The sequence below is a fragment of the Nannobrachium achirus genome (genome assembly GCF_963921795.1).
Source record: "Nannobrachium achirus genome assembly, chromosome: 10".
Lineage (NCBI taxonomy): Eukaryota > Metazoa > Chordata > Actinopteri > Myctophiformes > Myctophidae > Nannobrachium > Nannobrachium achirus.
In genome coordinates this window covers 42905498-42926874 of record NC_137819.1, presented here as the reverse complement: position 1 = coordinate 42926874, position 21377 = coordinate 42905498, and the positions used below count along the sequence as shown (strand labels likewise).

Genomic DNA, 21377 nt, shown 5'->3' with positions numbered 1-21377 from the left:
AAAAAGGAATATATAGTGTGTGTGTTATGCTTCTATTTATGTGCACATACATGTACAGTTAAAAAAAGAATATATGAATATATATATATATATATATATATATATATAGAGAGAGAGAGAGAGAGAGAGAGAGCGAGAGAGAGAGAGAGAGAGAGAGAGAGAATACACAGCATATTCAGCATTTTACATCGATACTGAAACATCATGCTACATGAATGAAATGTGATCTTCCTCTACCTTATTTATGCTCAGCCTACAGCATTTTACATCGATACTGAAACATCATGCTACATGAATGAAATGTGATCTTCCTCTACCTTATTTATGCTCAGCTTACCTTAATGTATTTGTTTTTCTTTACTGGCAGATCACCAACCACCATCTATCCCCACCTGCCCCCTGTCCCGGGATTGACCTGCCCCCTCTGTGTTCTCCCCAACCTCCCCCCTCCCCCAAGCAGCAGCTATGAACTGGTCCGCACTGGAGGCCCTGCTCAGCGGGGTCAACAAGTACTCTACCGTGTTCGGCCGCGTCTGGCTCTCCATGGTCTTCGTCTTCCGTGTCATGGTGTTTGTGGTGGCCGCTCAGCGGGTGTGGGGTGACGAGAGCAAGGATTTTGTCTGCAACACAGCCCAGCCAGGCTGCAACAACGTCTGCTACGATCACATCTTCCCCATCTCCCACATCCGCCTGTGGGCCTTGCAGCTCATCTTTGTCACCTGTCCCTCGCTGATGGTGGTGGGGCACGTCAAGTACCGCGAGAAGAAGGACATGCAGTACACCGCAACACACGAGGGTACCCACCTGTATGCCAACCCTGGGAAGAAACGGGGAGGGCTGTGGTGGACATACCTGGTGAGTAATCTGTATTCAGCAACAAAACAATAGACATTTCTTATCAATGTCATTTAATGTCATTTAATGAGGGGTCTATGTCTAATCTTTGCTAGACCTGTCAGTGGTGGGGCAATATCAGTCGGTCCAGCTGTCCATCACTTTGGTCTCAAACTAAATTAAAAAAATGTAATGGATCGCCATGAAACTTGCTGAGCAAATTCATGCTCCCGTAGTGATTTTGATGAACTAATGGTCTTTGCTCTAGCACCACTCTGATGTCAAAATGTCCAATTGAACACACAAAATCTAATGAACCCTAAATATTTGGGGAAATCCCTCTAAGCCAAACGCCGATAAGGCAAACGCTGATAAGACAAACGCAAATGTACTGCCCGGGTCTCCTACCGTAGTGATCTTCTGCCGTCCCGTTAAGGAAACAGAGTAGCCTCCATATTTTTAGCAATACAATGGTTATATGTCACAGTTATTGTCCACGACATTGCAAGCGGCGCGAAGGCCAGCGAAGAGCGGGGCCGCGCGGCCGGCGGAGCGCCGCGCGAGTTACGTAGCCGTGGTGAATGCAATCGTTATATTTATGCCCAGGCCGTAAGGCCTGGGCAAGCGCACGATAAACGCATGAAAGGAATGAAACGCGATGCAGGTGAGCTCACATTTCACCATAACAAAAGGAGGTTTAAAAAAAAAAGGAGTTTGGCTTATCAGCGTTTGCCTTATCGGCGTTTGGCTTATCAGGATGTGCCCAAATATTTGAGTGGCTCCATGACCTTTCCTCTAGTGCAGTGCAGTTTTACGAGGGGTCCTCGTAACACTTAAACACTCCTTGACCGCGGAAAGATTTTCATGGCACAACTCGACGCTTTATAAGTTGCTCTGAATAACAATGTCTGATAAATGCCTAAATTGTAAATCTCATCATAGGTGAGTTTGATCTTCAAGGCAGGCTTCGATGCCGGCTTCCTCTATATCCTGTACCGAGTCTACGATGGTTACGACATGCCCCGCCTGTCCAAGTGCAACCTGGAGCCATGTCCCAACACGGTGGACTGCTTCATCTCCCGTCCCACAGAGAAGAAGATCTTCACCCTGTTCATGGTGGTGTCATCTGCCATCTGCATTCTCATGTGCATCTGTGAGATGATCTACCTTATCTGCAAACGCATCCAGAAGCTGATCAAGAAGAAGAAGGAGGCACAGAGGAAGATGTTCGCAGAGAACCATGAGATGAGGCCGTTGTCCCGGCCCAGGCCAGAGTTCATGTCAAAGTCATCGGTCCGAGTGGACCCCACCAATACAGCCTCCATCCAGAACCTCAACAACGTCAAGACAGAGGCAGGACCTTCCGAGAAAATATAAAACATTGTGTGACCGGCTGAGTGGAGAGACTGAGTGAATATGGAACTATACAAAACTCCACTCTTTCTTTTTTGTGAGCTTTCAGAAGACTTTTTTGAAGAACTTATGCCCAAAAGACAAAATATGTTTAAATATCTTTTCAACTCAGAAATCTTCCTACAAACTTTGTGTACACACCTTGTACAATATTACATAGCTTCGGAAGACTGGAAGATTGAAATGCAATATGAATATATATTTTTTATTTTATTTTTCATGATAATTACTATTTCATTATCCATTGTTATAGTTGTTTAAATTGGTTGTTTAAATTTTATTTTGTGGAGAACAAAAATGTACCTGGAAGGAAAAGGAAAGTAGGCTATATGGAATCGGATAGAATGAATACAAAGCACCACAACATTATGGAAATATGTTGAATGGCATTTTTGTTTTCATAATACCACACACAGCAAAATAGCACTTAAAAAAATACAGGGACTACTGCAATATCAAATTTTCTGAAGTGAGTTGTGACCTTTTTAAAGAACATCATGAATGTTTGTAGTTTTGAAGTATAAGATTATATATACTATATATATACTCTATAATTAGAGTTTGTAATATTGTCTTGCTATAGCCTACATTTATTTATTTATTACTGTGATCCATAAAGCTATTTCTCTCTGAAAATGACATGACTTGGTCCTTCGTTCCAACATTCTATGTAATCTGGCTTGCTTGCTTTAATTTAAATAATACGTGAAGCTTATGTGTGCTGGTCTGATCCACACTGACAAACATAACTATCAAAAGTGAAATATTTGTTCAGTCTGAACTTAAAGGGCCTACACCATGCTTTTAAAACTATATTTTTTGTATAAATATATGCTCAAAATTGAGTCTTAGACAGGTCTTAACCCTCAAACACACACTCTGACCATTCCTTTTGTTTCTACTAGCTGTCCTATAATGCTGGTCTGATCCACACTGACAAACATAACTATCAAAAGTGAAATATTTGTTCAGTCTGAACTTAAAGGGCCTACACCATGCTTTTAAAACTATATTTTTTGTATAAATATATGCTCAAAATTGAGTCTTAGACAGGTCTTAACCCTCAAACACACACTCTGACCATTCCTTTTGTTTCTACTAGCTGTCCTATAATTAGGCTCTCAAGCTGCAATACCAAAACGGCCTTTGTTTGCTCAGGGGCGCATCTAGTGGGGTTTTTTCCTCTCCTCTCCAACGTTGACAACAAATATATTGGGCCAATTAAAAATAGGATAATGTTGCAGCTCTGATTATAGCCTACTGTAGGCCTATGTTGTATGATATAAGCCTACTGTCAAATGACACAGGGCGACCGTTGCTAGACCAGACATTAGAGAACGTTAATCTACATTAGACAATCAACCCCACCCGCATTTATGTATAATGTATAAAAATGTATGAAATATAACGGCCCATTTATTTATTTATTTTGGCGATAATGAACCATCTGCGCTGCAGATGAAAACGCTCCAACCAGGAGGAAGAGGAGCGGGTCGAGCGACCAGACCGAGCGTAGTTGCCCGACGTAGGTGCACCGTCTCGGGCTGCGCTCGCGGGCCGCTCCATCTTCCTCCATCCCATCGCGGGCCGGTGCACCATCTCGAGCGCAGCCCGAGATGGTGCACCTACGTCGGGCACCTACGCTCGGTCTGGTCGCTCGACCCGCTCCTCTTCCTCCTGGTTGGAGCGTTTTCATCTGCAGCGCAGATGGTTAATTATCGCCAAAAAACATTGTTCTACCGTGAGACATAGGCGATTTTAAGGGGTGTCCTAGGGTGCACGTGCACCACCTGGCCGCCAGGTGGCCATTTTGATTTTTTTGATCATAATAAACACGCAATATGATTAAGAAGAAGAACATCTCAAATTCGCCTTTTTTGACCCTTTGAAGCACCCATAGCATGACTTCTAAACCAATCACAGCAAATGGGGGGCGGGAGGTAATAGGACTACTGGTTTCTCAACCAATCACAGTGACTGTCTGAACGTCTCTGACAGCACCGCTGAAAAACAAACGGCAGATGATGACACCTGCAGATTTATCTAAATAACAGAATTAAACAGTTGTTTCACAGTGGAATATGCTACCTGGGGTTAACTACAGACATCCATAGGACATGTGGATAGCTTTTACATTTACCATACGTGAACTAAAGTTTTCGGCGCTGCTCAAAGAGGCTGGATTACACGATGTGTTCTGTGCCTCCAAGGAATAACACTTTCTTCTGGGCACCTCAATATAACATTGGATATTTTCTTGTCATTTTCTTAAGGTAAGACATGGCTTTATTTAACTATCTGTTCACTGTGGAGTTAGCCAGCCTGTTTTCTTCTCCTCCGTGTGTGTGTGTGTGTGTGTGTGTGTGTGTGTGTGTGTGTGTGTGTGTGTGTGTGTGTGTGTGTGTGTGTGTGTGTGTGTGTGTGTGTGTGTGTGTGTGTGCGCGCGCGCGCGCGCGCGAGAGAGAGCGCGCATGCTTGCTTCGCTTGTAAATATTGGTAGCTGCTGGTTATGGATCTTTGGTGGTGTGGTTGTGCCACACCACCAATGTAAATGACTGCTTGATTGCTTGATGAATGATGATTAACTTGATGTTTGGCTTTATATGTCCTGGCTGTGCTGCCTCTGTCTGCAAAATAAGTAAATAAATCCTATAGACATATGCTCATGCTGTCTAGAAAAAGAAGCACCTGTTTTACACTTTTTTTGTTTATATTGTGTTACATTTGGGTACAAAATTAACTGCAGAAATCCGCTAAAACAACATTACAAAACCGCTAAGCGCGCGCGCGAGCGTCGTGCACGCGCGCTGCGCGCGCGTGCATGAGGTAATAGAGGTCGTGCACCCCCTGCTGGAAGAGGCTAGAATCGCCTATGCCGAGAGATACGTAGTATGCAGTGAAGAAAAGAATATAGCCTGGAAATGGGCTGTTATATAGCCGGGGATAATGAAAGGAAGGACCGGGGTGTTTTAGCTCACTCTAGCCACGGACAGTGACAGGGCTGTGAAGCTCGGGCTGTGAAGCTCTCTCAAGCCGGAGACAGGGAGGGGAAAACCGGGGGTGGGACAGCGATAGGAGAGGCGGTCTATCACGGACACGGAGGAGGAGGGAAGGGGGTCCGACCGGCATGGACCCCCTGCGGGCCGGGGAGCAGCAGGAGGAGGAGGCCAGCGGCGGCCGCTTAGCGGCGCTGGAACTCGGAGCGGCCGGGGAGGAGGGAAGCTCCATGGGCGGCGGGGACACCGTCTGCTCCCTGCCCGGGGAGAGAGACCTGGGCAACAGGGGAACGGCGCGGGCCGGGGCTTGTTTGTGGCAAAGGCAAAGCCAAGATTGATCTGGGCTTTTCTTCACAGCCACAGACAGGACCATCGCCATTAAAAATAGTATTTTGTTTCCTTGATAGAAGGGACGAAGCTTGGGTCCTCGCAGTCTATAACGTCACATATATAGTGCAATCCAGGAACGTTAAGACTTCTCCTTGGACAAGTTGATAGCAAAAATGTTGATAGAATAAAAGAAGGAAATCACTCTGTCTACTATACAGGGAGGCAGAGTGAGAGCACTGAGTGAGCAGCCCCAGAACAGTAAGCCAGCTGCAGATGGAGGTGGAGGCTAAGCAAATTAGAAACAAATGAGGGGCTGGGTTTACAACAGTAGCTCTGGTTTTTACCTGAAGGGCGGGGGGGGGGGGGGGGGGGGGAATCCGTGTGACGTCACACGGATCAACTCTCAGAACAGCACTGTTCTGAGAACCCGTGGAAAGCTTTTCAACTCTGCCTTCCCAAAAACAGAGAAAGACACAATGGTCAGAAATAGGACTTTGTGAGGATAGAAGGTGCCAGTGGGACCCCAAAAAAAGGTTTTAAAATAGAAAAAGTGAAATTTCATGGTGTAGGTCCTTTAAGTCAATGAGAGTACATCAGTTTTGATCAGAGCGAGAGATTGAGTGAATGAGAATGAGAGAGGATGAATGAGAGAGAATGGGTGACAGAGAGGCTGAGAGAGAAAAAATCACACCCGTGTGAACTGAGCGGTGGTTGTGGGGGGGGGGTGTGTGTGTGTGTGTGTGTGTGTGTGTGTGTGTGTGTGTGTATTGCAGTTGATGCTCAGGGCAGGCTAGACTCAACAGCACCTCTCTGGTCACCCAGGGTACTCAGGCTACACCAGAGGCTACATATACACAGACACACATACACACACGGCCACGCTATGGAGACGGTGTGACCACCGCTCAAAAGAGAGAGAGAGAGAGAGAGAGAGAGAGAGAGAGAGAGAGAGAGATTGTAAACTGGCATCAGAACAAGTAGGCTACATGTGAAAGATGGTGTGTGACAGTGTGAGTGTGAGTTTTACTGTATTTTGACACTTGCTTTGGCAATGTAAACTCATGGCAATAAAGCTGCTTTGAATTGAAAATTGAGTGTGTTTGTATGAGTAGGCTTTAACACAGAGAGGCTGAGGAGAGAGAGAGAGAGAGAGAGAGAGAGAGAGAGAGAGAGAGAGAGAGAGAGAGAGAGAGAGACACTGAGCATCGTTCTGCATAATTAGCAGAGGAGGAGAATAGAATAGGCGTGTTGGCTTTTCGGGTCCAGTTGGTTTCGGGTCTCAACAACTGTCTGCAATCTATGGGTCTCACCCAGCAGTGACTCATTTTGTTCATTGTCATATCTTTTCCATGTCGTCATGCGGTCCGGGGCGGGGCTTGTGGGCAGTGGTGGAAAGTAACTTACATTTAATGAAGTATTGTGATTACAATATTCAGATATTTAAGTACTTTACTTGAGTATTTCCAATGTCCACAACTTTTACTTATACTCCACTAAATCTTGAATCCATGTATATGATACATTATGAAAACTTTAATAGCTACTACTTACTTAGTTTAGATTTTGATTATTATTGCAAAACTATTTCTGCCATTTGAAAATAGCAGATCTGCTATTTTCAAAAGATTTGCATATGTGTGAAAACTTGAAATGAGACATTTTGCATAATGAGTACTTTTACTTTTGGTAATTTTGACACCAATACTTTTGTACTTTTACAACAATACGTTTTGAATTACGGAATATATTTCTACATTGCAGTATTGATACTTTTGTTTTACTCAAGTAACAAATGTGAGTACTTTTCCCACCACTGCTTGTGGGTGCGGCTTTTGACGGACACGTGAATGCACCAACCAGGGCGGAGCTCCAGCCCAGCAGTACGGATGGAAGCGTCGTTGTAGGAAGTAAATAAAAGATGAGCTTTCATTACGGTCACGGTCAGGTAAAACACGTCTCTTATTATTATTTAATTACAACTCAGGCTGCGAGGGGAAAGGACCGATTTGATGTTTGCGTTAATTAATGGTTGGCTGGCTATCTCTAGACATTTTGGACTGTAAAGAAAAGTTGTGTTATAGACGACAGCTATTTGTAAACGACGGCATGGTCGCTATAAAGAAGGATTATTATCATAGCACAGATTTCAAACACTTACATCTTCGTTGTCACCTCGCGTTACATCTATAACGTGTCGCGTGTGCGACAATGCTGACTTTGTAGCTAAATGTATTATGTAGCTATCTTCTCTAAAAGTAAAACGTAACTGAGCTTGCCTTGAGCTAAAGATTTCCTCCGAAATAAGTTGCTATCCTAAACTTAAAAGTAGCCTGCTACATTTAAGCTGAGGACGTATGTGTGACATTGAAGTGATTCATCGAATAAACCATAAAAAAGGTACAAATGGATGGATAGTGGTCGTGGAGCATAATCCCTCTGATATGGACAAAATGGCAGTCTAATCTCTCTGATGATGGACAAAGTGGCAGTCAGTGCAGCATGTTGTTGTAAATGTTGTGAGTCAAGCTTCAGACAGCTTCAGAGTCACCTTCAGACAGCTGCTACCCGTGACTTGTAAATAGACTAAGCCCCCATGCCCCCCCCCCCCCTTTTTTATTATTCTTTTTTCTGCCTTTGTATTTGATGTTATGCTTTTGAAACTGATATTATCCTAGATAAAGTACTATGTTCTATCCGTCTGTCTTTCAATGTTATATGAGACACTTAAAGTGTGGTTCCTGTGGAAATAAGCCTCGGCTTTCTAGGATCTCCTTTTAGTTGACCTTGTACCAGTGATTTGTACTGTCATGAAACTACTTTTTTCTATTGCAAACTTCTAATAAATTCTTCAATCAATCAATCAAAGCTTCCCAGCTAGACGGTGACATGGTGAAAGCTAATTGGATCATTCTGAAGCTAGCTATGCTACAGCCCAACAGTTAACAAACAGACAGTAAAGCCCTTTGCACACAAAACTTTTGTTACTGTTTATTAACACTGAACTTATGACAGATTGATAGAAGAATGTGCTCATCTGTTGCAGTTTGTTGGCCTACTACCCAAGTATTTATAGTAGTATTATACGATTGATTGATTAGTTAGTTAACTTATTTTATTCATAATTCATTTTGCCACCACAAAAATACAAAAAACAACAACAACAACAAACGGCATCTTTTACCAGTACCACCTTGGAAACTACTTCTCCCACATAGAACAGTCTGTATTGTCTCATAGTCATCATAATGACTCAATGAACTTTGCTCTCTCTCACTGCAGGGCTATCCAGGAGGGGCCCACCCACCATCTGGTGCTCCATACAGTGGTGGAAGTGGTCCATATGGACATCCACAATCTGCCCCATACGGAGGTGCTGCAGGACCAAACGGAGGGCATTATGGTGGTGGGTACGGTGCTCCGCGGCAAGGGGGACCATATGGCCCTGGACCAGGGAGTGCCCCTAGTGCACCTTATGGTGGTGGTTATGGCGGACAGCATCACCAGGGAGGCTATGGCCACCAGGCTCCTACAGGTAACTACACAGGACTAAATTGCATCGCTTTTATGGCTGTAAAACATGTTGTATGCCTTTGTGTATATGACTATAACTAACCGGTACCGTGGGCACCTGACACCTCGATCTGGGCACCATTTATTTGTATTTTCCTGAAATTACGTAATCTATATTCACATATTCTCATAAACTCTGCAAACATTGCAACAATAAATATTCAGCGACACTGAGGTGCCCACTGCCCAGAGGTCTCGGCTGCCCACTGTGCCTATACGAGCAACGGAACCCCTGTGGCTTTCCATCCTGCGTTGTTTACTGTAAGGAAGGAAGTTTAGAGAAAACATGACTCATCGAAGACACGGTCAATAAATATATGATATGGCAAGTTGAAGCCACATCGACCAGTGCCACTCCTCACACGAAGGCTCTCATTCTCTCCTGCCACGCTTTTGGTCGGATGATGGATAGTTAGTGACTCAGGCTCTCGCTCCATGGCTCACACAGTCATGTAGAGACACAGTGCTCAGTTTGTGCCCCTCAGCAGGATTACACTGCTGGAGTGATGACTCGGGTAATACTGACTGAGGGCTACAGAAGGAGAGTGTGTGTGTGCATGCATGGGTGACACAGCTTACTAAGTGCATGTGTGCAGCGCCTGGCATGTGTGTGTATTTCTATGTAAGAGATTTTACTGTGTGTGTGTGTGTGTGTGTGTGTGTGTGTGTGTGTGTGTGTGAGTGTGAGTGTGTGTGTGTCACAGAAGCATGTGGTTATCATTCCCAGCAGTGACAGCAGCACCTTTCAGGGCCAGGCCTCGAGTGACACTTATCCCTTGCTCCCTCTTTGTTTTTTCTGACCGTCAGCCAACTCGCCCCTCCCCCACCCACCTCGCTTCATCTCACACTGGACCTTCCAGCATTCATACTCTTCTCTTAATTCAGCTTAGAACCCGCCGATATATCAGCCTCAACATTTGCCTTTTTGGGTTATATGTTGCTATTGTTTTTGAATTTATTTTTTATTTGCTCATTCACGTTCATTTCTACGGTTGTTTGACATTACAAATGTTAATATATTGCATAGTCATATCGGTGCAGAATCCACGTAGATAGAAGAATCATCATATCATTGGTCTCCTGCCCCAGATTCACGGGTACAGGCCCCACAAACAGGGATATTAACTAGAGAGAGCATTTAACATGTTGTTAAAATGCAATCTGATTCATGTGCCGATTCATGTCCATCTAGAAGAGCATAATTCTGCTAGATTCATTATTTTTCAGACATACTAGATACTGATAGACATGGGTTTTGTTTCAAAGCCATACTTCAAATATAATAGATAAATAAAAGTATTCTTCTGCTTCCTCTGCAGTAAAAGTTATTGTTTATTATCTCCCTGCATATAGTTAATTATAACACTAGACCTAACAGGATGATATATAACAATATATTATAATGAAATCAACATGCGTGGCACAAAGGAGAAGGAGACAATGATGTTTGAAAATTAATATCCTCAGATTAAGGGTGGCCGTTTACTGTAGCTTTAGGCTGAAGCCACACCAAAGTATGGTCGCCAGCAGATAAACTCTTTTTGTGTGCGGCTGACTAAAAACGCTGAGAGCATTCTGTCCCAAAGCCAGTGACATGCCTGTCAGTTACTTCCAGAACCCTCCCCATTCTGCCTTCAACTCACCCGATAGGACAGATGGGGAAAACATGAGAATTTATCTCCTCCAGCATAAACACAAATGTTGGCGCGGCGCGCAGATACCCTCTACTGGCATGAAACCACCCCCTCCCCATTGAAATGCATTGGCGGAATGGGGATTCCACTCTCATTGGTACTTTTGTGTGGCTTCAGCCTTAGAGAGGTTTAAAAAAGGTTGCTTGTAGAATCTTACCCCCCCCACCTGTCTCCATTTCTCACCAAGTCTCAATCCTTTACCCACTATAGGTAACATCCCCCCGGGTGTTAACCCAGAGGCGTACCAGTGGTTCCAGACTGTGGATACAGACCACAGTGGCTTCATCACCCTGAGGGAGCTGAAACAGGCCCTGCTTAACTCAAACATGTCGGCATTCAACGATGAGACCTGCGTTATGATGATCAGTGAGTAAAACGTGGTGACGTTTACTGAAAAATAAATACAAGCCACTGAGGTGCTGCAACAGGAGTGTCCTTAATTAACCAACATTCAATGTCATAATAGTAGTGAAATAATAGTTTGTTTATAGTCTTGCAGCCCAGCAACATGAGGGGGTTAACCTCCAATATCCAACTCTAGTATTAATTTGTCCTGTTGTAACGCCTGGTTTCTTATATTCCTGTGGTGGAATTGTGACACAGGGTGAGACAATGCAGGAATTCAACAAAATATTTTGAGTCATTTGGACAGCTCTAGTGGTCAGAAAAAGGGAGGAGAAAAGTAGAGGGGAGACGGGTTGAAAGGGCAAAGGAGAAACCGCTCAAACGAAGGTGAACTGTATTCACTTCACATTGTCAACGATCAAGGACTGGCACAAAAAATTGTTAACTACACAAGATTCTAAGGAAAATGCATATTCTCAGGGGGCATCAGAGGTCAGGCAATTTTCAGTGTTTGATTGACTAGTCGGTGAGACTAGTCGGGGACGAATCAATTACTCCAACAGTGCCACCTCTTTGTCTGCATGTCCCTGCATTCTGCAATGACTGAAGCTATTCATGAACCATTATGATAAGGAGGAAAATGTGACTACTGTGAATCACCTTTTTATTAGGCATACAGATAACAGATTACTGCCAATGCTGAAAAACCGGTCCCTTCGAGGCCTGAACAAACTATTAATGTTTAAACTGTTTAAAGATGTAATCATGTTGCCAGTGTAAAAAGGTGTCATTTGCTTTTACTCTTTGAACGCTAGCAGCGGCTGTTAAAATCTTTATGCAGCAATGTATGAATGTGTTTCTTAACAGACATGTTTGACAAGACGCGGTCAGGGCGCATGGACCTGTTTGGATTCTCAGCCCTGTGGGGTTTCATGCAGCAGTGGAGAGTTCTGTTCGAGCAGTATGACAGAGACCGATCTGGTTCTATCAGCGGCACAGAGCTGCACCAAGGTACCTGTGTGTGTGTGTTCTTGTGGGAATGTTTGTACACGTATATGCACACATCCATTCATGTATGCATGTTGCAATACATATGTGCAGATGTCAGCCTCAAAAGCACATAACGGAAATGGTATCACCTAGTTTACAGTGTTTGTGGTTGTCATTGTTTTCAGCCCTCTCATTCTTTTCTCCCCTCAGCTCTCTCCCAGATGGGATACAACTTAAGTCCCCAGTTCACCGAGACCCTGGTAGGTCGCTTCGTTGTACACGGTGGGCGTCCGGGCATACAGCTGGATCGCTTCATCCAGGTGTGCACGCAGCTCCAGAGCATGACCGAGGCTTTCAGGGAGAAGGACAAGGGCATGACGGGCAATGTCCGCATGAGCTATGAGGATTTCCTCTGTAGCGCGGTGACCAGGCTCATGTGAGAGCCCACATGCTGTGGTTATTATCCGGCTGCACTGGGTGGACAGTACAACTGAAATGTTCATGTGTCATGCAGATCTTATGGGTTCCCTAGGTGCTCCCACGGGGCCCTCCAGCTGTTTATTTTAGCACATTGTTACAGGGATCAACAGATCCTGTCTATACCCAGGACAACATGTAATTGCTTCAAAGTCAATACGAACTAGTCATAAAGGAGGGCAGCTGGATGGCATGAGTTTCACTAGGGGTCTGTATTACTAGAGTCAAAATGATGATTTTACCAATCTTATCTGACTGAAAATGGTCAATGGTGCTTTCATAAAGCGCCCTTATCCAAAGCAAAATTAAGGGTTCTGAGTCTCGCTCAAGGACACCTCGACAGTAACTCTGGGGAGCCTGGGATCGAAGTGGAAACCTTCCGGCTGCCAAGAGGCCACTCTACCCCTGAACTACTGCCGCCCCAGGTGGGCAGGTGTTCAGATTGGCTACTACTATACATGGTCTTTTAAGACCACCGTATCAGTGCAATAATCAATACTGATATGGTTAAGCTAGTGTTAATCAAGGTAAATGTCTTGTACTTTAAACCACTAGCAATCATTTGTGTGTCGTTCAACACCATTCTTCTCAACGCACACTTTTCCACACTTCAATTGACCACCATACCTCTGTTTAATGCTAATGCCATCCTGAATCCTCTGTACTATTACAGTAGTAGCTTTACATTATACAATACCTATAGATGTGCAAAGACTTTCTGAGGAAGATGAAGAAAACTGGGATGTTTACAGGAGAGAATTATTCCTTTTTAAAGTTGATTTATTTCCTAAAGTATTTCCATTTAATTGCAATTGATTGACAGTGCGTTGTGCCGCAAACCTGCTCACATGCAGCATTCTTTTCATGTGCCATGAAAATCCTGTAAATCACCCTATATAAAGGTGCACAGCTTGTGACCACTACTTAGTGATAAAATCTGCACCTAATTCATTCTATGACCATATTTATGATGGTGATTTTATTTTTATTTCTCTTGACTGGACCAGTAGACCAGTGGCTTATAGACATTTTGTCTTAAGAACCAAAGAGCCAGTTTACCCGTTTCATTTCAGTGACATGGGATCTTTCATTACTGAGGGGCCAATATTTTTGCCTATATTTAGCAGTGTAATGCACTTTAATGCATTTTGAAAACATTGACAAGAAATGTATTTGTGCCAGAACCTATTAAATGCTTTTATATCACATTAAGATGTCTTTGTCATTTTGTTTTAGTGATTCTCAATCTTTTCAGGCTGAGACCCCTGAAATAATCATATTATACCCCTGATGTAAGCGTTGAGGCATTACATTTTGTGTAACACGGTTCTATAATGAAAATAGTAGATCTACATGCTCACAACACCTTAGATCGGCTATTTTCACAATTTCTGCTTCTAATATTTGACAATTTGGCCAATGATTAATTTGTCCTTTAAGAGGTTTTAAAAGTCCTTAAATTGTCACTTTAGAAATGTGCATATACCCTCTATGCACTTAAACTTTCTGTTAGTTTGTTTACTGTTGAGTGAGAAAACAATGTTGGACATTAAGTTAATCATCTAGGGACCCCCCTAGGGGTCCCGGCCCACAGGTTGAGAACCAATTTAGACCAAAAGTACCGGTATTAAAGTAGGACATACCGGTAGATGTTTTTTGAATGCATGGTCCTCCAGTAACCACTAGGGCCCGCTAAAGTACAACGTAAAACTTTTAAGGAGCGTGGCGATAATTCCAAAGTGCAGTGCACCGTGAACAGAAATGAGACAAACACAGTGATGTCTTGCTCTGTGATTGCCATGTTTGTTGTCCGGTGCCTGCTGGTCTTATAGTAAATATAGCAATACGTTTCTGCAAATGGTCAACAAATGGATTGCTTATGATCAGAGCCAAATTCGGGGCGTGACCCATAAAAATTGGTCCGTGACCCACAAAAGGTTCCCGACCCACTGTTTGGGGAAACAATGATCTGGAGAACACGTGACAAGTGACAACATAACACGGAAGCTGCGTTGAATCCGTTGTGCAATCAGCGTGGCAAAGTTAAAGGTGAGTGAATGTCATTCACACGTAATTACAACACAGAATAATGGTTAATGTCAGTGTTTAGGGATTATTATCACCTCGCAGTCTGAATAGTGTTTTTCATTGGTGTAATATTATGTGAGTAACGTTAACAATAGCTTGTTGAGTGTCTCGCTGCAGCCCTCCATAGTTTAGCTAACATTGGCTAGGCTTACCCTCCAGTCTGTTTACATTAGTTGTGAAATGAAATAATTTACACAAACAACAAGCAATAAGAAACCTATCGTCAGTGGTGGAAGAAAAGTACTCACATGTGTTGTTACAATGTCATTACTGCGATGTAGGAAATACTTTTGTTACAAGAAAAGTCCGGAATTCAAAATGTACTTGAGTAAAATTAGTACTTCTGTTTATGTTCCATTAACTCACTCCCTGCTAAACGTCCTCAGAACGTCTTTTCCCCTGGGGATGTCGGTGCCAGACGTCTTCTGGACGTCTTTTACTGTACATACTGTACACAAAAGATCTCAGCCTTATCCAGCCTCTCACAACATATGATACACTTCCTCAAAGTCTGACAGTGTTTTTTACAACATTAAACAAAAGTGCACAGCCTCACATGAAATTAAACATCATTAAATTGTCCAAAAAGAAAAACCTCTTCTCAGAAACCTGAAACCAATTATACAATGAGAGCGAGACGGGTAACCAGAAAGCCGTGGCTTGTGTGTGGGCGTGCTAGTGTGTGTGTGTGTGTGTGTGTGTGTGTGTGTGTGTGTGTGTGTGTGTGTGTGTGTGTGTGTGTGTGTGTGTGTGTGTGTGTGTGTGCCAGCCAATCAGCTGGGTGGTCCGCTGTCTGTTTCAGTACAACATTCAAAACCTCTCTCTACCCTTCTCAGACAAAAAAAAAGTAACAACAACACACAGACAGATCGCTGTATAAATGGTTGTAAAACATTGCCGATATGTTCACACAACTAACACAGCACGTCGAAGTGAAAAACTATCGTGATGTCCCCACACACACACACACACACACACACACACACACACACACTATAGCAATCCAGCAAGCAGATACCAGTCCGCTTTCTGTTTCAGACAGTACAACATCATTTCAATTCAGTGCCAAAAGTAACAACAACAACAACAACAACACAGACAGATCGCTGTATAAATGGTTGTAAAACATAGCCTTACCTGATAGTTTATAATCCATAAACCCTGAAACATGACGGTCGCTCAAACAGACCGTTAGCGATCGGTTTCTCCTCTTTTTTTTCTCCCTGCAGGCATGCTTGGCCATGGCCAGAGCAGTATAATCAGAGAGTGGTGTCACCGCGGGGTCAGAAACAGCGCTGGTCACGTGGTTCATTGTCACTTTACACCTCATAGACTTCAATGCATTTTGTAAACTTCCGGTTCGCCGTTTGTCACTATACGCCAATAGATGTGTGCGTAGAAGACCTGGCCCCATGAAGTGAACGGGAGTGACGCAACTCTAGGGCTCTGGCCATGGCGTGAACGAGTTTGATTCAGCTCACTTGAACAATCCTCCTAAACCTTCCATCTTCAATGCACAATCGGGTGCCGATTATGTTCACACAACTGATCGACGCGTCGCCGACCCTGCTGTCCAGGCGGCTCCAGAAGCGCAGCGCCCAAGAAGAAGCCAGCGCCCTGTGGCACCCGCGGCTGCTGCAGTGGAGAGTGGAGACCGATGGCAGCGACTCCAGGTCTTAGACGCAGCCTGAGAGTCACTGCGTTCAGGGATCTGGCTGAAAGTTCCTACGACTCGGAAGAGACGGACCACGGCGACATGGAGCCGTAGGGATGCTGCCAACACCAGTGGTACGAAGCATTTTATTTGTATTTGTATCGTGTTTGAGTCTCTCTCTCTCTCTGTACTGTATGTGATCGGGCAGCTGCATACCCCTGCCATACCCACTCTGATCTGCGCGCAATGAGCCCAAACACGTTGGCAAACAACGCCAGGCCTTTCCCAACGGATCTGTGCTCCTCGTTGTGTTGCCTAGTTGAGGTTGCGTGTGCGCGCGCGCTCGTTGCTCTAGAATAAAATACAAATGTTCATTTTGTGTAAATCATGACTTTGGTAAATCAGAAGGGGGGAACAGCATTTGTATCGTGTTTCAGTCTCTCTCTCTCTCTGTACTGTATGTGATCGCTGTGTTCTGCATACGGAGTGAGTGCATCTCTCCCAGTGGCGTCAGTTCAGAACAAGCTAAAGTATGGCAACATGACTGGTGTCTTGCACGCGCGCGTGCAGGGCACGCGTGCAAGACACCAGTCATGTTGCCATACCTTAGCAACAGGCACGATGAAAAGTAGAGCCTACATTTTTATTATTTACCTCTGTAGCCAAGGTATGGCAGCTGCATACCCCTGCCATACCCACTCTGATCTGCGCGCAATGAGCCCAAACATTGTGGCATTTGTATAGTTACATGGCTTTTGGAACGAATGGCAGCATTGTTTTTCCTCATGTATTGATTGATTGAAGACTTTATTAGAAGTTTGCATAGGAAAAGGTACAGTTTCATGACGGTACAGTTCACTGGTACAAGGTCTACTAAAAGGTTATCCATGAAAAGACTAAGCTTATTTCCACTGGAAACCATTGAAGTATCTCATATAACATTGAATGACAGACAAATAGAACACAGTACTATGCAGTAGATATGTAAAGAAAAACAAAAAAGAAAACAGTAAGTCTGAACAAACAGTATATACAATGTATGCCCACATGTATTGTGGATCTTTCTCTAGAGAGAGATTGAGCGAGAGCGCCACTCTGTGGGTGTGCACGCATGTTGCAGTTTAGTTTTGTACTAAATCTGTGTGCTTTGTTTCTTTGTGATCAATCTAGACACTTGAGTGTGAGGAGCCAGGTCCATCTGCAGGTGACAGCGAATCATTGGTTGGCTTTAGTCAAGGTACGGTTATTTTTGTTACAGATGGCCTACATTTATTGTATCTGTGTTCAATGCTTTTATCCATCTAAAAATCCAAACATCCACATAGCAACTGTAAAAGTCTTCATTCATTCTAAGTGTCAAAATGCATACATTGAGACATGATGGGGATGGAAACAATGTAGGCCTACTGATTTTGTGCACAATATTACCTTGCAAAAACTATAACTAGCCTATTTTTTATATTGTGTTTTTCAGCTTCTGAGCCAGTGGATTCACTGCCCAGCTCTTCTGTTCCTGACATTTTTATTTTATTTCATTTGAAACCCTCAGCGAACGTGAGAACTGAACTTTTTATTCTTTGTCATTTACTTGAAGCACTACTGAAAGGGTGGGAAATGTTCCTTTTGTCATTGCCATTTACTTGAACCACTACTGAAAAGGCGTGGAATGTTCATATTTTGTAGTTTACTTGAAAACCACTACAGAGGGGGGGGGTTGAAATGTTCCTTTATTCATTGTCATTTACTTGAACCACTACTGAGAGAATGAGAACACTTGTTTTTGTAATTTCAAAAAGCACTATTGAGAACTGTGAATGCACTTGAAGTCTGTAAAATCACTTTATTTTTTATTCATTGTTATTTTTCCCTTTTGTTTGAAAACACTGTAAATATCTTCTGCATCACTGAACCATACCCTATACTTTTCCACCTTACGAGATCAGCAAACATGTTTGAAACGTATGGTTTAGAGCGTTGGAAAGAGCACGAATTTGCCTTTCCAGCAAGGTATAGTTTATAATAGCAATCATATTTTATTCATAAGTTATTCCATTTTCAAAACTAAAACATGCTTTTACTCAAAATGTCTTCTCAGCAGCCTGTGAAGACCCCATACCATGCCCTTACTTTTCCACTTTCTGAGATAAGCGAACATGTTTGAAACGTATGGTTTGGACCACTGGAAAGCACACGAATAGGCCTTTCCAATAGGCCTTTGTTTTGTTATTTTATGCCTCAACATCAATGCGCAATTGTCCCTCCAAGATGAGTGAAATCGTCAGAAATCCTTGGCAGTTCTATTGCACAGGCAAGTTGAACTTGGCAGAGAATGAGTTAATAGTGCCACAGTAATAGACTTCCATCGGGTGTCTTTTAACCGCGTGGGATGAAGCTATGTGGTTTGGTTTGAGCTTACCCAACTCTAACCCTAGGAGTACAAAAGGAGTGGACCCCAATGTAAACGAGCCATAGATAGTGCTGTCTTGGGTTTAAAAACTGCTAATACACCATTCAACCAATCAAAGGTAACTAGAACATAGGGATGACCCCCCTGGATTCCATAGACATTTTTAAACAATGTTTTCTAAACAGTTACAGGATAAGTTACAGAGTAGGTGGCTTACAGATGATGCCCAATTGCTGATGCAATAAACAGATTTCCAGGAATTTCAAGGAATGAATGAAAGGACCATTACTCATATACTTTCCTCTGGCTAATTTTGAGTTATTTGAGACACACAGGTATGGAGGCGTTGCTCAGTCCATCATTGTCTTTTAGAGGTGAAAACAACACGCATTATATAGCGATCGTAAAGTGATACATTTGTATGTGCTTGTGCAAAACTATGGTTAAAGGAGTAGGTTCACCCCCAAAATTACCCTTTTTAAATTAATTACTCATGCCAAGGAGACTTGAGTTCAATAATATTTCTTTGTATTTGTTGCATTCCTAAGACAAAAAAAATGATTATAATAAATGTAGCCCCATTGATTCCGGTTCCGGAATCAAAGAGGGGACATTTACTGTCTGGGGTGACGTCACACTGCCATAAAAGGAGGAAAGCACCAAAAATTGCCCACAGAAGAATACTAACATTTTAAAAGCAGGCATGATACTGGTACGGTGTTTGCACTTATGAGGGTGACAAAAGGAAGAGGCACCAAATATGTCCCACTTAATTGCCCACTCGAGATTAACATTGAAATCAAGCATGATGCTGGTATGCAAGCATGTTAGTGTAACACCCTGACCCACCTATCAGCTTTGAAGCAATATTGTTTTTATTCTCATTTCCCAGCTGTGCAACTGGTAGGCTAGCCCCACCAAGGCAGTGTGCAGCCATGTGGCCTGTGGTATGGACAGCTATGCGGACCTACGCCCCCTATGTCACCTTTCCTGTGGCCCTGGTGGTTGGAGCGGTGGGATACCACCTGGAGTGGTTCATCAGGGGGACCCCTAAACAGCGAGAGGAGAAGAGTATCCAGGAACTGAGGGAGGAGAGGAAGCTGCAGGAACAAGCAGGGACGGACAGCTCGCAGGTCCTTAGCCTTAAAGACAAACTGGAGTTCACTCCGAGAGCCGCTCTGAACAGGAACCGACCCGTAGAAAGCTAGCCCTTCCTGGGGTGAGAGACTCTCGCTTCTGTCCCTTCTCATCACTGGAGCGACGCGCCTGGCGCTTGAACGGATGATGGGATAGAGCCAAAGAGCCAAAGCACCCAGCATTTCCATACACATTGCTACAAACAGTTGTCGTGCACCCAAGACACTGGCATGCATGTGCAACCATCAGGCATAATATCTGGAAGCTAGGGGATGGTGGGGAATTGAGTATGTAGGCTATTTGAATGAGTGGAAGCATCTTTGTAATAAGTTAAGGATTCACAGAGCTTTTCCACCCTATTGTATCAATCAATATACCTATAAATGTCATACAGAGCTATGAGCCTGACTTTCCAATTTGATGGCATGTTTGGATGAGGTTGACTGTTTATTCCACCTTTGACATACAGATCAGTCTGTCAGTGCTGTGTGAGTACTGTGATATTTGCAATTGTATAATTTAGTCACTCGCTTATTTGAATGTCGTCTTGTAGATAAAAAGGGGATCATTTTAAATATTACTGTTGTGTTGGCTTAAGAATAAAAATACATGTAAGAATACATAAGGCTCTGAATCACGACCTCTTGAGTATTTTAACACAGAAAGTGACATTTCCTTTTTCCTATCATATCGCTGTCACTGCCTACGATCCACACTGGCACAAAAGGTAACGGTAACGTTTTGTCTGTCTAGCAAATCATCTAGACTTCCATGAAAAACAATAGGACTGCTAGTTACTGGACTTCAAAGTGGGAAGGAACTGATGACTCGGCTCATACAGGTCCCAACGGGAAATTATTATCTGGGGAAAACGGAAGACGGCATGTATGCGACTGCCTCTGCTAATGGGAGTAAAACACCATTATACATTATACCGGGGTTAGGCAACCTTATGCACGGGTGCAGACTGCCGACACTTGCACAGGGGAGGGTGATCACTAACAATCTGGCCTTAGTGAGATAAACTAAGAAGTAAGCAATTTACCCCGAGTGAGAGGACATTATGCTCTCATAATGTCCTGAGTGCGGGTGTTATCGGACGAGGCGCAGCCGAGTCCGATAACACCCGCACTCAGGACATTATGAGAGCATAATGTCCGACCCCGAGTGGTAAATAGCTTTTCTACCACTTTTTCCCGTATACATGAAAGAAAACACATAGTTGTAACTTGCAAGGATCTTAAGTTACAATCATTATTGCCTATAAAACTTCCGCGACGACAGCAAATAGTTCCACAAACAACATCTTCTACTCACCACCAGATGACGCCAACTCCATGCAGAGAAAGATGTCTAGCATACAGCTAAGCTAACGTCAGTTAGAAGGACCGTTCCGGCCGTAAATAGAGGCTGTTCGCTTCCAGAAAGGCATAGGTTCAGAG

General features: G+C 43.5%; 3 protein-coding genes across 4 annotated transcripts; all 3 read left to right on the top strand.

The window, feature by feature from the left end:
* Positions 1-462: 462 nt before the first annotated feature.
* On the top strand, positions 463-2211 carry gjb9b (gap junction protein beta 9b; the record flags this gene model as incomplete). Its single annotated transcript, XM_080735512.1, has 2 exons — positions 463-855; positions 1777-2211. Exons 1-2 carry the CDS (start codon positions 466-468, stop codon positions 2209-2211), a joined length of 825 nt encoding a protein of 274 aa, XP_080591638.1. The 5' UTR covers positions 463-465.
* A 5243-nt stretch (positions 2212-7454) lies between these two features.
* On the top strand, positions 7455-13857 carry pef1 (penta-EF-hand domain containing 1). Its single transcript, XM_080735152.1, has 5 exons — positions 7455-7518; positions 8853-9105; positions 11048-11203; positions 12050-12193; positions 12383-13857. The coding sequence occupies exons 1-5, from the start codon at positions 7492-7494 to the stop codon at positions 12610-12612; spliced, it is 810 nt and encodes a 269-aa protein (XP_080591278.1). The 5' UTR covers positions 7455-7491; the 3' UTR covers positions 12613-13857.
* Positions 13858-14649: 792 nt separating this feature from the next.
* On the top strand, positions 14650-20533 carry smim12 (small integral membrane protein 12). 2 transcript variants are annotated; one of them, XM_080734563.1, is made up of 4 exons: positions 15474-16525; positions 17562-17628; positions 17866-17945; positions 19691-20533. In XM_080734563.1, exon 4 carries the CDS (start codon positions 19734-19736, stop codon positions 20004-20006), a length of 273 nt encoding a protein of 90 aa, XP_080590689.1. In that variant the 5' UTR covers positions 15474-16525; positions 17562-17628; positions 17866-17945; positions 19691-19733; the 3' UTR covers positions 20007-20533. The 2 variants fall into 2 exon arrangements, with proteins under 2 accessions (XP_080590688.1, XP_080590689.1); XM_080734562.1 differs by lacking the exons at positions 15474-16525; positions 17562-17628; positions 17866-17945 and adding an exon at positions 14650-14698.
* The last annotated feature ends 844 nt before the right edge of the window (positions 20534-21377 follow it).

What these genes read in the sequence shown, in the direction of transcription:
- pef1 (XM_080735152.1), top strand. Translation starts at nt 7,492, where the DNA reads ATGAGCTTTCATTACGGTCACGGTCAG. An exon ending in GACCTGCGTTATGATGATCA is followed by an intron (nt 11,204 to 12,049) that starts GTGAGTAAAACG and finishes GTTTCTTAACAG; the next exon opens with ACATGTTTGACAAGACGCGG. An exon ending in CGGCACAGAGCTGCACCAAG is followed by an intron (nt 12,194 to 12,382) that starts GTACCTGTGTGT and finishes TTCTCCCCTCAG; the next exon opens with CTCTCTCCCAGATGGGATAC.
- smim12 (XM_080734562.1), top strand. Translation starts at nt 19,734, where the DNA reads ATGTGGCCTGTGGTATGGACAGCTATGCGGACCTACGCCCCCTATGTC.